At 41.2% G+C, this 16277-nt stretch overlaps 1 protein-coding gene across 1 annotated transcript; it reads left to right on the top strand.

Moving 5' to 3' along the window:
• The first annotated feature begins 10229 nt into the window (after positions 1-10229).
• Positions 10230-11628, top strand: LOC138606623 (nuclear factor 7, brain-like). The gene has a single exon (XM_069679103.1). It carries the CDS (start codon positions 10230-10232, stop codon positions 11613-11615), a length of 1386 nt encoding a protein of 461 aa, XP_069535204.1. The 3' UTR covers positions 11616-11628.
• Positions 11629-16277: the final 4649 nt, after the last annotated feature.

Below are 16277 nucleotides of genomic sequence, written 5' to 3'. Positions count from 1 at the left end.
CAAATGTATATCGTTTACATTCTGATCATTTATTCCCACACAAAACGATTGGTTGTTCCAATAGTCATCAATGGGACTCCAGTAGAACATAAATATTGATTTCAAATAAGACTTTTGTAGTTATTTAAAGAAAGTGACACCAAACGAATAGTCCCCATCTCTTTTAAACTCAGCGTGGCTCTTTGTGGTCAGCTCTTTTTGTAAACCATAAATATGCACCAGGATTATTTGGTGGTGTGCTGCCCCAGTCTGTCTTTCTTATGAAGTTCCCGACTATTCAGCGAACAGGAAGGAAAAAAACTAAACGAAAAATGTGTTACTTCCTGTTTCATGGCAAAACATCGCAATCTAGCAAGCTGTCACACCCACATGCTATGACAAAAACTCTGATCTCAGGAACTTCTAATCAGTAAGGTCTTTTCAGTACGCTCACCAAGTTTGAGTCTGATCAGATGAACCACGTAAGAAGAGTCAGTTTAAGTGTGGTCACAGTAAATGTTAATCACAATGAAACTGAAAAAGTTGGTTATTGTCCACGACAAGACTTTAATTTACACTTCTCCATGTGTCTTCCATATGCCTACCACATTTATAGATCAATTTAATTTATACATTTAATTTATCTTGGTTAGACATAGGGCTGCACGGTGGTGCAGTGGTTAACATTGTTGCCTCACAGCTAGAAGGTCACTGGTTCAAACTCTGGTTTGGACAAAGTTGGCCTTTCTGTGTGCAGTTTGCATGTTCTCCCTGTGCATGTGTGGGGTCACCGGCTTCCTCCCACAGTCCAAACACATGCTCGTTAGGTTCATTGGTGACTCTAAATTGCTCATAGGTATGAGTGCGAAAGGTTGTCTGTCACCATGTGTCAGCCCTGTGATTGACAGGTGATCACCTTTTGCCCAATGATTTCGCCCCCCGCGACAGGAGGAGCAGGGGGCGGTATAGATAATGGATGGATGGTTAAACATATGTAGAAATTTTGAGTGATGCTATGGAGCCATTTTGCAACAAGACAGATAAGATCACAACTCATTCAACTCAATCAACATGTGCAAAGTTTTGCAACTTTTTGAGGCCCTCAAAAATGTGAGTACTTCTCAAGGGGGAATTTAATTAATGTCATTAAATAAGATAAGATAATTCTTTATTAATCCCGAGAAGGTAAGAAGGTAAATACAAATACAAATAAGAACAGATAAATACAATAAGAGGTATATACGACTGGTATACATAACGTGACATAAGTGACAATCTAAAGTGACATATATGGAGCAGCAGGATTTGGCAGTATGAAATAGTGTAGCATAAAGTATGAAATAGTGTAGTATAAATAAGGTGCAATATAAAAAGTGTCAAATAAAAACAGTATGTTATATCAGAGTATGTATGTGTATGTAATGTTGTATGATATGGAATATTAAGTCAATAGTAAAAATGTGATATAAACGTAAAATTGTAATTGTAAAGTATAATCGCTGAATTAAATAAATATAAATAAGTCTAAATTATTACTCTGCCCAATGAACATTACACCCTCACATTAATGTCAAATAGTTGATATTAAAGCTGCAGTGAGGAACTTTCAGTTTGTGTTGATTGCGGCGCCCCCTGTGGACAAAGCCTCTTTGCGGATTTTGTCCTGTGCATTCTTAAGTGGTGGTTTTAAACTAAAAAAACGCTCACTATGTATCACTCACTTTAAATTTCTGCCCTGGAAAATGTAAACAAAGGCAGCGTGCAGTTAATCGCTTCGTCTGACACCTACCCCCCTGCCAGCGGTTTCAGGCATTAAAAATAACTATATAGAAATAATCAGTCTCGTCTCTGGTGGTCTGTTTGCTTTTGTAGGTCATGTAGAGTCATCAGAATTAACTTCAGTCGGTTTCATAACCAGAGAAAAAACTCCTCACAGGAGCTTTAACATGATAAAGCAGCACCCTCTAGTTTGACTGTGAAGCAACATGTAACAACCAACCCTGGTCTCCCCTACAGGGCAAACTTTTTCCAATACTTCATAGCCATAAAACGTCAACCTGAAAACCTTATGTGTTATTTTTTAAAAGGGTTATTCAGTAAATGGCCTGTTATTATCTTCTGTTACTCTTTTTAAACTTCCATGTCACCATTTGTCACCTGTATAAAAAAATACTTGATTAACACATTGATACTTGGTAAATTAAATCCAATTTAATATAATTTAACGTAGTAATTTAAGTGAAAATAATTTGCTCTTAGACCATTGATTGTCTCAATTTATCTCATGCAAATTAAGGTTTTCATTACTTCTTATTTTCACTGCAAATATGATTTTTACCAAGCTTTATTTTGTAAATATCTTATTGGACTATTGTTATTATATTAGGCATTGTCTCTCAGTATTTAACCTCTTTACATTTTATATTGTTTATTTCACTTTTATCTGAGTTATTTGTATTTCTCGTTTTTGTAACTCTGAAGAAGCCTGGCTCAAGAATTTCCTTTGGGATTAATAAAGGTTTATTCTTCTCTATTCTTTTGATGAAATATATATCTAATTAATTGTTAAACCAAATCTACAAAACCTGGTGGAACAACTTAAAGGGGACATATTTGAGCTATTTTAGTGTCTTGAGTCATGTTGGTAAAGTTTGTTTCATTTTAAAAATTGTAAACATATTTTAATTTAATTACTTTTCGGAGCCTCTCCTTCCTCCTGAAACCAACAAGCCATTTTGCCATTTAAAGGTTAGACCTTAGCCACGATTGGCTGACAGTATCTGGAGTGACTGCGCAGCCCCCACGTGTGAGCGGCCGCACTGCACTGCCACTCCAAAGTTGTAGAAAACATGGCTGCTCTAGGACCAGTTATTCAGCCTTATATGTACGAGCCAAAATCGCCAGGAGGTATCAGAATGGTGAGCTGAAATCTTGACAAGGACTCAGCGATAAGGCAGCCTGAGGGGAACGACGGTGAATGATGATTGGTCGATTTCAGCTAAGGTGAGGTTCTACGTAGAAACCTGCAGCTGTTCTGAACGGCCCATTTCAGAGGCGACCTTTTTAAAATGTGATTCTGGAAAAACACAGAATGATGCAGTTTTCCACTGTGAACAATAAACAGCCAAACATGTGAAACCCACGAAAACATGAGAATATCCATCCCAAAGATACGGCCCCTTTAAACACAACCAGCTCGTAACTCAACTTCCCCACCTGCAGCAATACTTTTAAATCACGCTGTGCATATATCAGAGTCTCTGTCTTTATAAAGCTAACATCAATCTAAAAACATTAGTTTGCCAGCCTTGACTCAACAGTAAGTAATGTTGAGTCAGTAATGTTTCAGATGGTGAATCCAGAGCTGTCTTTGAGCACGTTCCGTCTCAGCTGATGGAAATCTGAAAATCTTTCTCGCCTCTTTTCGATATGATTAAGTTGTATGTAAACACTTGATTTTTTAGCTCTAAGTTACTGTAAACAAACATTTCATTAATATTCATTAACAGTGTGTCAGTGAACATCCGCATTGACATTCTCTAGCGTTTCTTCTTCCTTCACTAAAGGACAGTGGGCCTTATTTTGGTTGTAAAACTCTATGTAGGTTTAATTTACAATGCCACAAAGAGCGCCAGCTTAGTGTCATAAATTTAGTTTAGACCAAACTCTAGAAATAATGACCAGCCAGAAAGCTTGGGTTCACATTTGGAAATCTTGGCAGTCACTGAGGGTCTCTGGTGGTTTGTAACACAAGCTGTGTTCTGGTAGAGTGTTTCTCTCACCGCTCCGTCTCTCTGAACTCTCCTTCTTTATTCTCTCTGTTGGACTCTTTTGCTGAGCAGCTCTGTATATGATGGATGAACAGAAGTGATTGGATAATGTGAGGCTGTCATGGATCACACATAAAATCAACCTGATCCAGTCAATTTGACTCAACAGCAAAGGGATGTGAGTAACAGTGACCGGCCAAGTAGCTGCAGCAGAGACGAGGCTCACTAGCAGCTTTATGTCTGCTTTAATTGTAAATTACACTCCAGCCTGATGCATTAACTCAGTAAACTGTTGTTTTTCTCACAGCAATTTCAGTCTGTAGTTGTATTTCAGTGCACAAGACGGATGTTATATGCAGATAATTGAGGCTAAAACACAAACAGAACCACAAGTCATACAGCATCTGTCTTTGACTTTGATTTGAGTTTAAAGTTTATTGGTACACAAGCAGTCATGTGATGCTGCAATGCTCTTTACACAAACTAAAAAACTTTTGTGTTAAACTTTAGATCCAAGGCCACGACATGGGGTAACTACTCAGGGCTACTGTGAAATCTTTTTTTTTGTACCTTGAGATAAACATCAATCAGCCGTAACATTATGACCACTGACAGGTGAAGTGAAAAACATTATTTTCCTCATTACAATGTCAGCTTTCAGTGGGAAGGATATGTTAGGCAGCAAGCTAAAATGCATGAGGAGTGTGAGGATTTGAGAGACTTTGACAAGGGACAAACTGTGATGGCTAGACGACTAGGTCAGAGCTTCTCCAAAACTACAGCTCTTCTGGGGTGTTCCTGGTCTGCAGTGGTCAGTACTAGTGGTGTAGTCTACGTGATACGCAGGTATATGCCGTATACCCACTAGGAAAGGTCAAAGATTTCCGTATACCCACTTAAAAATGCTCAAGGATACGTAACAACATGCTTTCATTCAGTCTGTGTTACGATGCACGGACATTTGGACCATAAGGGTTTCCGTCGACTGTGAAATGATGACACCTTATGTTACCAAGGAAACAACACAGTAAGTTGCTTGGCTGTAATTTCTCTGGCTTGTCAGTAGCTATGTAGCGTTGCACGTTTTAGATCAGCTAACCTTAATGTGTAGAATCACCACAGAGACGTGAAATGAAAGCAAAACACTCTTTCAGTGTCTCCGTAAGCCCACTGAACCCTGAAGCTACTGCCGCTCTGGGTGGGGGGTCGCTTCGGGATGGGTGTGTATGAGGCTGGGCGGGGGAAAATCAGAGTATACCCACTACCATAAACTAGAATTCACCACTGGTCAGTACCTACCTAAAGTGGTCCAAGGAAGATTCACCTGGTGACAGGGTCATGGGCAGCCAAGGCTCATTGATGATTCGCTCATTGGTCTTGTCTCATCCAACAGAAGAGTTACTGAAGCTCAAATTGCTAAGAAATGTTAAAGCTGGTTCTGACAGAAAGGTGTCAGAACACACAGAGCATCACAGTTTGTTGCGTATGGGGCTGTGTAGCTGCAGAGTGGTCAGGGTGCCCATGCTGACCCCTGTCCACCACTGAAAGCGTCTGCAAAGGGCACGTGAGCATCAGAACTGGACCACTGCGGTGATGGAAGAAGGTTGACCAGGATCTTAAGGTGCCGCAGGGGTAAGGAGATTGTCCGATTTTGGGACATCAACATTTCTTCTCTGCTTTGTGCAGATGATGTGGTTCAGTTGACTGCATCAAACTTCCAGCAGGCACTGAAGCCTTTGCAGCCAAGTGTGAAAGCCAGAACCTCCAAGGCTGAGGCCATGCTTCTCTGCTGGAAAATGGTGGATTGCCCCCTCCAGGAAGAGAATGGGTTACTGCCTGAAGCAAAGGGATGGATTGGTTCGGCATCAGCAGTAATGCAGGAACTGTACCAAGTCTTTTTGGTAAACAGGGGGCTGAATCAGAAGACGATTTCGATATACCACCCTCACCTATGATCACAAGCTTTGAAGAGTGACCAAAAGAATGAACTCTTGCTCCAAAGGGTGGCTGGACTCGGCTCAGATCAGAGATCCGGAGGGCACCTACTGTAATGCCTCTGCTTCTTCACATGAAAACAAACCAAGTGAAGTGTTTGAGATTTGGTTAGGATGCCTCCTGGGCACCTTCTTTTGGAGGTTTACAGGACAGAAGAAATGGTAAAAACAAACTGATAGGACACTGCAGGGTAGGCTAAGAACACGCTGGAGGAATTATACAGGTCCTCTTGCCTGGGAACGCCTCAGGATCCCACCTGAAGAGCTGGAAAACATTCCTGAGAAGAGGGAACTCTGGACTTACCTGCCTAGTCTGCTGCCACTGCGACCAGGCCCTGGATAACAGAAGAAAATGGGAAAAATGTATAAAATAAAACCACTGAATTCTGTATGAAAGACTACCAGAAAATATTGTAAGAGTACCATGACGTGGTTTAAAGGGTACGAGGTAATACTCCTCGTTGTTTTTGTGGAGCTCGGGGTGAGCCTTTGCTGTAGCCTACTTTGTGTTTAGCACTAACTTTTCAATGTCAGCATGCTGAACAAAGATGGTGAACATTATGTACCTTCTAAATGTAAAGATGTTAGTATAAACTTCCAGTTACCTTTAAGAAATCCTTGTGAACTCCTGCCTGTGCAAATGTAACCAAAGGCTCCTGCATGCCACACAGGCCAGGGCTGCAGAAGGAAAACCACATTTCCTCCAAACTGTTTCCTTTTTTTCCTCCTTCTTGTTCATAGAAAGTTGGCCTCACAATCTGCTGAGCTCAACATTTTTCTTCACTGAAACTGGTGGGCTCATAGTGTATGTGCCCAGCGTAGGAGTGTATATATGTCTGCATCTTTTTATATGTCAGTGTTACTGTTACCCTTGGACAAACACTCACTGTTCCTTAGATGTAAGAACTGTCTTTACATACATTGCTGTGCCAATTTAGTGGAAGACACGCCCTGTGAGTTTCTTCTTTAATAACATTAAAACGTAGGGGTTACAGGAAGCAACCAACCCACCTACCAACCCATACAAACATGTGTAGGCAGAGTCTCTGTATCTGTGTGCAGTTAGTCTTCAAAGACATCCTATCTTATCTTATCTTAACTCATTCTTCTACTGCTATATTGTAGTGTTTTTCTTGCACACATCACAAACAGGAACCATGGAGTATCACAGTAAACATCTCATTATGGTATGATGTAGGCAGCGGGCAACATAAAATATAAAATGAAATGGGTGGGAGGTTAGGTAAGAGGTTGGTTTTCTATGTGAAACATCCAAAACCTACCTCTTTTTAAGCACCGTTAATACGCCTACTTTAGCCAACAGCTAGCAGATTTGGTTGCTCGTTAAAAGTAAAGGTAATAGTATATTTGTTGATAAAGTTGCCGATTGATATTGTGTCTCTGTCACGATTGAGAATTTACAGAAAGGGAAACCCAATTGCAGACTTTTAGAAAACACAAAAACCAACCGCTTGCGATTTGAGTCCATGGGGAGCAGGTCCAAAAGTAAGGTGACAAGGTCCAGAAACCAGAACAACGGCGTAAAATCAGTTGAAAACACTGCTACAGCAACGAGGTACAAATCCACACCAGGAACTACCACAGAGGTCTGGGAATACAAAAGCCCCTTTTACAGCGCCACTTCATGGTCGCCTCATCTTTAACGTTAAACACACTGAGGCTAAATGCTGGGGCGAAGTCGTTCCTCCTCTGAGCAGGCATCCGAGGTAGCAGTGTAAAAAGGGCTTCTGACTCTGCTTTCATACAAAAATATGGTACCTATTCCATTGTACCACTTACTTGCAGTGCCCAACACTGACAAACAAAGTAGCTCCATCTCATCCCTGATCTGCCACGTTCCATTTTATCCCTTTCTTACACCATTACGAAAGAGCCCTTTCCTGTGATACGGCACAGCTCTGTTTTGCCTGAATATTCCATCTTACACCTAAATACGTTCCATGGTACCACTAGAATACTCCACAGTACCCTTTCCCTCTCTATATTCCATGGCACTCCTAACACACAATATTCCGTCCTGCCCATCCCATGATGCTCCTTACAGTACATGGTACCTCTTACTGAAAATGTTCCATTAATCACTTTCCTCATAATATTCCAAGTTACCAATTTCACCCAGTATTGTTCTGTGCCATGATAACAGAATTATGGTTCTAATCTGTTTGGGTTTCTATCCAGACAGTCATTTTAGAATTAATTTGTATGAATTCCCTTTGTCAGGTAATATTACTGTTATCGTTTACTGTTCAGATATTTGGACAGATCGTTGTGATGCCTTGTTAACAGTGTTTGTGAAACAACAGAGCCTCTTTGAACTAAACTGAGTCCAATTAAAAAGTGTAAAGTTTCCCAAAAGACCCTGAAGTGCTCTTCCTTCCTTTCATGTCATTTCTGTTCTCTGTGTAGATCATGGTAAACGCCTCAACTATGTCATCACACTTATTTTTATGTTTAATATTCCATAATACCAATTCCAGTGTCTTTCTCCTTTCAGAATAAGCCTTTGCTGTCATATTTTCCTTTGTGGCTCTTTATGCATTATTTAATGCGACCAATTCAGTGGCATCTTTAAAGTTAAGTCCTGCGCTCACTAAACTTCTTTCCCAAGGTGACAGGTGTCGTTCTGAAAAGCCTTTGGATGCCCAGTGATTTTTCATCTGAGACACTGAGGCATCATTTAGTCGCTTTGAAAAGTAATATATGTTGAAGATTTTGAAAAAATATCTAATTGCTATTATTTTGACTTATATTGCAATTTTGATTTGATTTCCCATATTAAAGGGAATGATCATTCTTACATCATTATTCTCATTTTCATTGAAAAAACATTAAGCTTATTATGGTGTGACCATCTGTACCAAACAAAGACAAGATAAGATCAGCCTCTATTCGTCCCACAACATGGAAATTTACAGTGTTACAGCAGCAAAGTGGAAAGTGCAACATTACAATGAAGAGCATATAAAAATAAGTAAACGAGTGTGTCCTAAAAAGAGCTAATAAGATGATGCGGAACAGACCAAATGACAAACTAAGGGCCCGATCAGACAGAACGCGTTTTAGCAGCTTTTTGTCATTGTTTTCATTGAGACGCTTTTTGCGCGCTGCTTCTGCGTTGCAGAGCGCCTCGTGTTTTTCCACTCTGTGCGCCTCACGTTTTTGAGGGAACGCTCCGAGTGCCTCGAGTTGAAAAAACTTCAACTCAAAGCATTGATTGCATGATTCGGTGGTTGCCTTAACAACAGTAGAAAAAAAGGCGCAGCGAGCTGCTCTTTTTTTAAAACCTTTTTTTAAGCTTCAACAACAAAAGGCAGTGCGGTGCGCCTCGCGTTTGACAGCCTGCAAAACGCGCTCTGTCTGATCGGGCCCTAAGTCAGCAAGTGTACAGCATGAATGAATGAACATATTTGATACTCACGTCAGGAAAAGGTTGAAAAGTGGCTCTGCTTTCATCAAATCACATTTTAATCAAATCAGCTTTAAATTCATCAAATCACTTGATAGTTTGTCACTTCATTTACCATTTCACATGTGTTTTTATCACCTGTTTGTTTCATTTAATTGTTGTTACTTCCACCCCTCACAGATATGTTCTTGAATGTCAGTATGTGCTACACTAGGGCTGAACAATCATGATACATTTTCGATTATTGGTTCAGCCCAAAGCAAAAATATCAGCACAAGGTAGAGTCCTTGTTTTGGGCCTTGCTCAGGGTTAGGCGAAGGCTGAAGCATGAAGAGGCAGATAGAGTAATGAGCTCAGCATTTTAACCAGAGTTTGTCATTTTTAATCTTTTAGCACCAATAAAAACACGTTAAGAGCAGCACTCTGTTCAGAATACTACTAATGAATAAGCTTCACTCCCATTGCACAGAATAGTAAAAAGAAATGCACTGGCTTCATGCAGGAAACATTGCTTTGTTGGACTAATACCGCTCATCAACAATATTCCAGAACATTCCTGGGATATTATATTTATGCTGTTCCATTGAATTCAACATGATTACAAACTACTTTTAAACATAGCTTCTGCAACAGCCGGCTGCACGCTATATGTACACATGCAACAATGAATCACCACTACGGTATGAGACACACCCCTATGTTGCATGTGAAGCTGCAGCCTCAGGCAAAGGAGGTCTGACAAAGCTCCTCCTCTCATCTGACTCATCTGAGACAAAGCAGGAAACAGTTTGTTTTCACTAAAGAGGGACACAGGCTGAGAAACAGACGGTGAGATTCACCTTCAGAACAAAACACAAACTTCCTCTGAGTTCAGCCACAGAGGAGAACGTACAACACTACAACACTGCTGCTTCAACCTGCTGACTCTCCACTCTGGAGGTGAGTTTGAGAAAAACAGGACTCAAAGTGAAAGTAAATCAGTGAGGTTAGTAGAGGTGGGAGAGCCTTGGCTGACTGCACTTTATGTCTGCTTTGATTTCAGCTGCACTCTGAGACGAAATGGCTTCCAGATCAGAGGAGGATCTCAGCTGCCCCGTCTGTCGAGACATCTTCAGAGAACCTGTTGTTCTGTCATGCAGCCACAGCTTCTGTAAGGACTGTCTGCAGAGCTGGTGGAGAGAGAAGCAAACTCGCGAGTGTCCAGTTTGTAAGACAGTGTCTTCAAGTGAACACCCACCTGTTAGTCTGGTTTTGAAGAACCTGTGCGAGGCCTTCTTGTTGGAGAGAGATAAGAGACCTCCAGACGATCTCTGCAGCCTGCACTCTGAGAAACTCAAACTCTACTGTTTGGACCATCAGCAGCCAGCGTGTCTCGTCTGCAGAGATTCAGAAAAACATGCAAACCACACATTCAGACCCATCGATGAAGTTGCCCGACAACACAAGAAGAAACTTCTGGAGTCCTTGAAGGAGAAAATGCAGGTTTTTAGAAAAGTTAAAATGAAGTGTGATCAAACGGCAGAACACATTAAGGTCCAGGCCCGGCACACAGAGAGGAGGATTAAGAAGCAGTTTAAGAAGCTTCACGTGTTTCTGCAGGAGGAAGAGGAGGCCAGGATAGCTGCACTGAGGGTGGAAGAGGAGCTGAAGAGTCAGGTGATGAAGGAGAAGATGGAGGCTCTGAGCCAAGAAATAGACGCTCTTTCAGACATAGTTGGAGCGACAGAGGAGGAGCTGAGAGCTGAAGATGTCTCATTCTTGCAGAACTACAAGGCTGCAGTGCAAAGAGTCCAGCAGCGCCCCCTGCTGGATGACCCACAGCTGCTCTCAGGAGCTCTTATAGACGAGGTCAAACACCTGGGCAACCTGAGCTTCAACATCTGGAACAAGATGAAAGAGAAAGTCTCCTATACTCATTTGTTTCTGAACCCAAACACTGCTCATCCAGAACTCATCCTGTCTGATGATTTGACGAGTGTGAGACTCGGAGAGGAGAAGCAGCTTCCTGACAACCCAGAGAGGATTGATAATTACAACTCCGTCCTGTGCTCTGAGGGCTTCGACTCAGGCGCTCACAGCTGGGTTGTCCAGGTTGGAGACAGTAAAGTCTGGACACTGGGTGTTTCTGCAGAGTCCGTCCAGAGGAAGGGACGCATACATTCTGGATTGTGGGGAATATGGTTTGATGAAGGTGAATATTCGGCATGGTCACCACCCACTCCAGCCACTGATCTCTTATTGGGGAAGAAGTTTGAGAGGATCAGAGTGACTCTGGACTGGGACAGAGGAATGCTTTCGTTCTCTGATCCTGATACAAAAACACACATATACACATTCACTGAAACCTTCACGGAGAGACTGTTTCCATACATTAACACTGTGGATGAACTCCCACTGAAGATATTACCGCTGAAAGTCAGTGTGACAGTGGAAAAGAGCCGTTAGAGACTGAGATAAGCGTTACATGTATGTTGTTTATTTCTTAAAGGGAAAAGTTATGAATATAAACTTTTAAGCTCCTCCTGCTGTCTTATTATTCCAAAAGAAATCACATGTATAAGGACACTCACTGATCTCAATGTAGCATGTAACAATCCAGTTAACATATCATCTCAAAAAAGACTAGGCTCAAAGTATTCTATGATTTTAATCTCTGACTTTATCTGCTAAAATAATAATTTGCTCTGAAAATGAAAACTCAGAAACCGTTTGAGCATCGTCCCCAAAACTTTGACTGGATTTTCTACGACGATCAAAATAATTCTGGATACGTATCTGTTCTGAAATTCTGCAGATTCAAAGATTTTATTTGCAACTAGGAGGCGCCACAAATGCAAAAACTGTCTTATGATCAGCCACATCGATACGTGCAAATTTTTCTTGGCACAGTCCAGGTTCAAAACCAATGACTGTATATATAGAAGGACGACATGTCTCCATCTGCTCCCATTGTATGAAAGTGATGCCAAAATAGCCCCTGTGATAGACGTCATTTGGAAGGGAGATCTGCGGGTGGCGCCACCGTAGCCACTTCCGCTAACCAAAACACACACTTTACTTACCCCAAGGATCCCACTCCCCGGCGTGTTTAACAGCAGAACAGTTTCTTTGTGTTGGTCTGAGGTCTAACGTTCACAGGTGTGGAAACTTCAGTAGTGATTGTTTTTTGTTACGTCTCCTCTCGCCGATCATCCTCCCCTCTGCTAATCCGGAACTGATCGGCTGCAGGAGCCGGATTGGTCAACAAAGCTGTCAATCATCATTTTTACAGCATCAAATAACTAATTAAAAATAAACTAGTCAGAAAAATGAACACTTGGACGTAAATCAGCGTGATAATAACTATAATGACAGAAACCATGTTTGAGAAACATTTATCTAAGGTTTGTCTAAGTGGTGTTGCCGTACTTGTACCCCAGCTGGAAATGGTTTGTTCTAAGAACGTTCTAAAAATGTTACGTGCGATGTTCTGGTAATGTTTTGAGCGGGAAGTTTTTATTTGGTTCCCAGAATGTTCCTTTTAATAGCAGGAGAACGCTCTCTGAAAACAGTTTCAGAAAGTCGCAGTGAGAATGTTCAAATCACATTTCAGGAACATTTTATAAATCACGTTCTGATAGTTCAGGCCGTACAAACATCCTGAAAAGATCCTCAGCATGTTGCAGTGGGCCTGTTCGACCTTTGTTTTTATGTAACATTGAGCTATTGTAAAAAAAAAAAAAAAAGGTGTTCTGACGTCCCAGGCCTCAATAACATCCTGAAAAGATCCTCAGAATGTTGCAGTCTAAGTTTTAACGTTACGAGAACTTTATTTGAAATGATAAACATCCTCAAAACGTTCTTTGAACATCAGATTAAAACGTTTTCTTCCAAATGTAATTAGAACCTGTAGGTGATGTTAGCAGATGTTATGGAAACGTGCTGAGACCTCTCGTGGCAGAGAAGGACGATTATTCACACGTGTGCTCTTGACTGCACTCATGCTTTGTGAATATACAATGTTTTTTTAAAAAGTACTTTGAATACTTGAGAAGTAAGCAAGTACTCCAGTACTTCAAGTAATAATTTGACTGAGCAACTTTCACTTGTATTGGAGTAATATTTGACCAGGAGTATCTATATTTTTATTAATTTACCATCAGTTGATTTTAGCTTTTAGTCCTTCAGTCTGAAGAGCCTTGCTAAAGAAGATATCAGCATTGAATTTCTCTGATTTGATAATCCTGCGTCAGTTCTGCTATAAATGTTTAAAAGCTGTATCCTCTGACACTAACGCAGCCTTTTCTCAACATGCTTTGCCATGCAGAGAAAATAAGAACCCGTTGAGCGAGACGGGTGTGTAGGCTGCACTGCTGATATTTAGACAGACAGGGGTGAGCGACGCTGCTTAAACCACACAACGAGACAGTGTCTGCCGGGAGGTTGAGCCAATAAAACAAAGAGACAATTTGTTACTATGCCAACATCGTTCCATAACCGCGAGCCGGTGCTTGGAGACAAGTTGTGTTGTCGCCAATACTTTAAAATCTGCTGCTGTCTTAATAAATCATCACACCTTAGGGGAAACACGTTTTCTAGATGGCAGGAAATAAAGAATATTCATGGTTTAACTGTGCAGATGTATTTGTTGGCATGTAGGTGTTTTATAATAATTGAAAATATTTGTCACAAAGTCCATTCATGTAATGGTTCCACAAAGATACAAAAATAGCTTAATTTCAGGGTGTAAATATGTGTTTGCATGTATTAAAGAAAATCATCAATGTGCAAAAATCTTCCACTAACAACCTTTTCACACAAGAAGGTTAACTGAGCACTTTCAAATCTGTCTGACCGCATCAGTGTTTGTGTATTTTAAAGTATTTTATTAATGATATTTCATCCGAACAGTGGGTTTCATGTTAATTGTCATTTAAACAAGTTTACAGCCATGTTAGCAGCTCTGAGAGGCTGCTGTACAGTGCTGCTTGGAGCTAAATGCTAACACCAACCGGCTACCTCCTTAAGGCCGGTGTCCACTAAGGGCCCGATCAGACAGAGCGTGTTTTGCAGGCTGTAAAACTTGAGGCGCACCGCACTGCCTTTTTTGTTGAAGCCTACGGTCAAAAAAAGAGCAGCTCGCTGCACCTTTTTTTTCTACTGTTGTTAAGGCAACCACCGTATCATTTGCTGTCACTTATCTGTTAGTGCCTAACCGTTATATTGTAAACTGACAGAAGGCCCGCCTCTACATTCATCTGATTGGACAATGAGAAAAACGCTCAGAGCGTTTCCTCAAAAACGCGAGGCGTACAGAGCGGAAAAAACGGGAGAAAAAAAAGCGTCCCTCTCATTGAAAACAATGACAGAAAGCTGCTAAAACACGTTCTGTCTGATCGGGCCCTAAAGGTGTTTTTTTTTTTGCACTGGCAGCAACAAGTTTCTACACAAAACCAAAGCAGCCCTTTCAGCGCTCAGCGTCCTCAGTGCATCAGCTGGTTTTTGTCGTTCTCAGTTCAAAATAGTTTCAGTTGAAAACAACTTCATCCTTTCGTTTTTTCGAGTGTACAATTTCCAATTTAGAGCAATTTAAAGCAGACCCAACAGCCACTACCAAGGAAAACGGAAGTGCCAGCAGACAACTTTCGTAACCTAGCAACAGTAAGCTGCAGATTTTCAAATGACTTCTACCTGCCTGCTGACAAATTCTCAACTTGACCATCACAATGTTATACTGACAAATATACAACGGTTAGTTCCAACCAAGTAATCTGATTGGATAAGAGGCATTCCATGAGTGGCGATATAGAGTACAACATCACTGGGACTTTTCACTCTGTGTATCACTCCGCCTCAGCCAGGTGTTCTGTATAGTGTTAATTATCATTACAGCAGACCACGTGTGTCTACATTTTTCAAGCTGATACCTCTGAATCACACAGCAGACTCTTCTTTCACTGGCTGATGATCAATTAAAACAAACAGATAAATGTTCATGATAAAAACATCTGATCTGTGGTAACCTGTAGACGGAGTGCAGGAGAATGTTGGGTTGCTTGGCAACAAGAGTTCAGTTTCAGTTAAATTGTGGAACTAGTTCAGTTGGTGGAACAAAAAATATGTTGTTGTTGATTCTTACTGTTTACTACTATTTGCAGCTTGTTTAACTGTTGTATAAAAGCAATATCACACCCGGGGTCGTGATGTTGCCTGCGCCCTCGTGCCTACGACCAAATCACAGCCGTGATGATATTCAGTACATCACTCCCTCTCATGTGATGTTGCTTAAATATCAACTAAATTGTAAAATATGTTGACACTTAGACTTAATTATGTCCAACAACAAAAATACACTCAGATGGGGTCTGTAATCTGATATCACTGCAGTATCTTGCATCAGTAGATGCCCAGCCCAAACGAGCTTACAGGGTAGTAAGCTTCCTCATACATATGCAACATACAGGTGTGACTGCTTTAAATCAGTAGACAAGCTGCTGAAGGTGGGGTTAGAGCATTTAACCCACGTTAACAACAACTACAAATTCTTTATAGCCCCATGAGGCAGACGTTACCAAACGCTCTGCACAGGAGGCTTGTTTCAAAGGAAACCTGTTAACGTAAAGTTAGCTTGTTAGCGCAGAGACAGCTGACAGTCATGAAGCTCACTGACACGTGCACTGTTACGTCCTGCAAAGCCACGCCCATCCGGGTACTGTGTTTTTAGCGAGTCCTGGGCGCTGCCAGTGCAAAAATCACAGTTAGTGAACACAGGCCCTTACAGTGACAATGCTAACATGTTCAGCAGCACACAGCCAGTTTGCCTAGTGTCGCTATGAGGCTAAGCTAAGAACCCTGCCATCTCTCTAGTGGAAAACAAAGTAGGTAGTTCTTAGAGAATCGAGTCGAGACAATACGGTTGTGTGTGGGAGCAGCATTATATGTCTTTTAAGCAAAAACCAAGAAATCTGTGTACGTGGTTGATAAAGTACTTCAATGTTACTATTTCATTTAGCAGATGCTTTTATCCAAAGCGACGTACATCTGAGAGTTAATACAACACAAGCAACGATCAAGACAGGAGGGAACGAAGTCAGTAAGTGCCAATATATCAGCAAGGTCAATAAAGTC

The sequence above is a fragment of the Semicossyphus pulcher genome, unplaced genomic scaffold (assembly GCF_022749685.1).
Source record: "Semicossyphus pulcher isolate SPU_LCO1_2020_fin unplaced genomic scaffold, fSemPul1.0.p SCAF_3, whole genome shotgun sequence".
NCBI lineage: Eukaryota > Metazoa > Chordata > Actinopteri > Labriformes > Labridae > Semicossyphus > Semicossyphus pulcher.
The sequence above is the reverse complement of the archived record's forward strand: the minus strand, read 5'-3'. Positions and strand labels throughout refer to the sequence as shown.

Bases quoted from the DNA above. Each gene is read 5' to 3' on its own strand.
- LOC138606623 (XM_069679103.1), top strand. From the start codon at position 10,230: ATGGCTTCCAGATCAGAGGAGGATCTCAGCTGCCCCGTCTGTCGAGAC.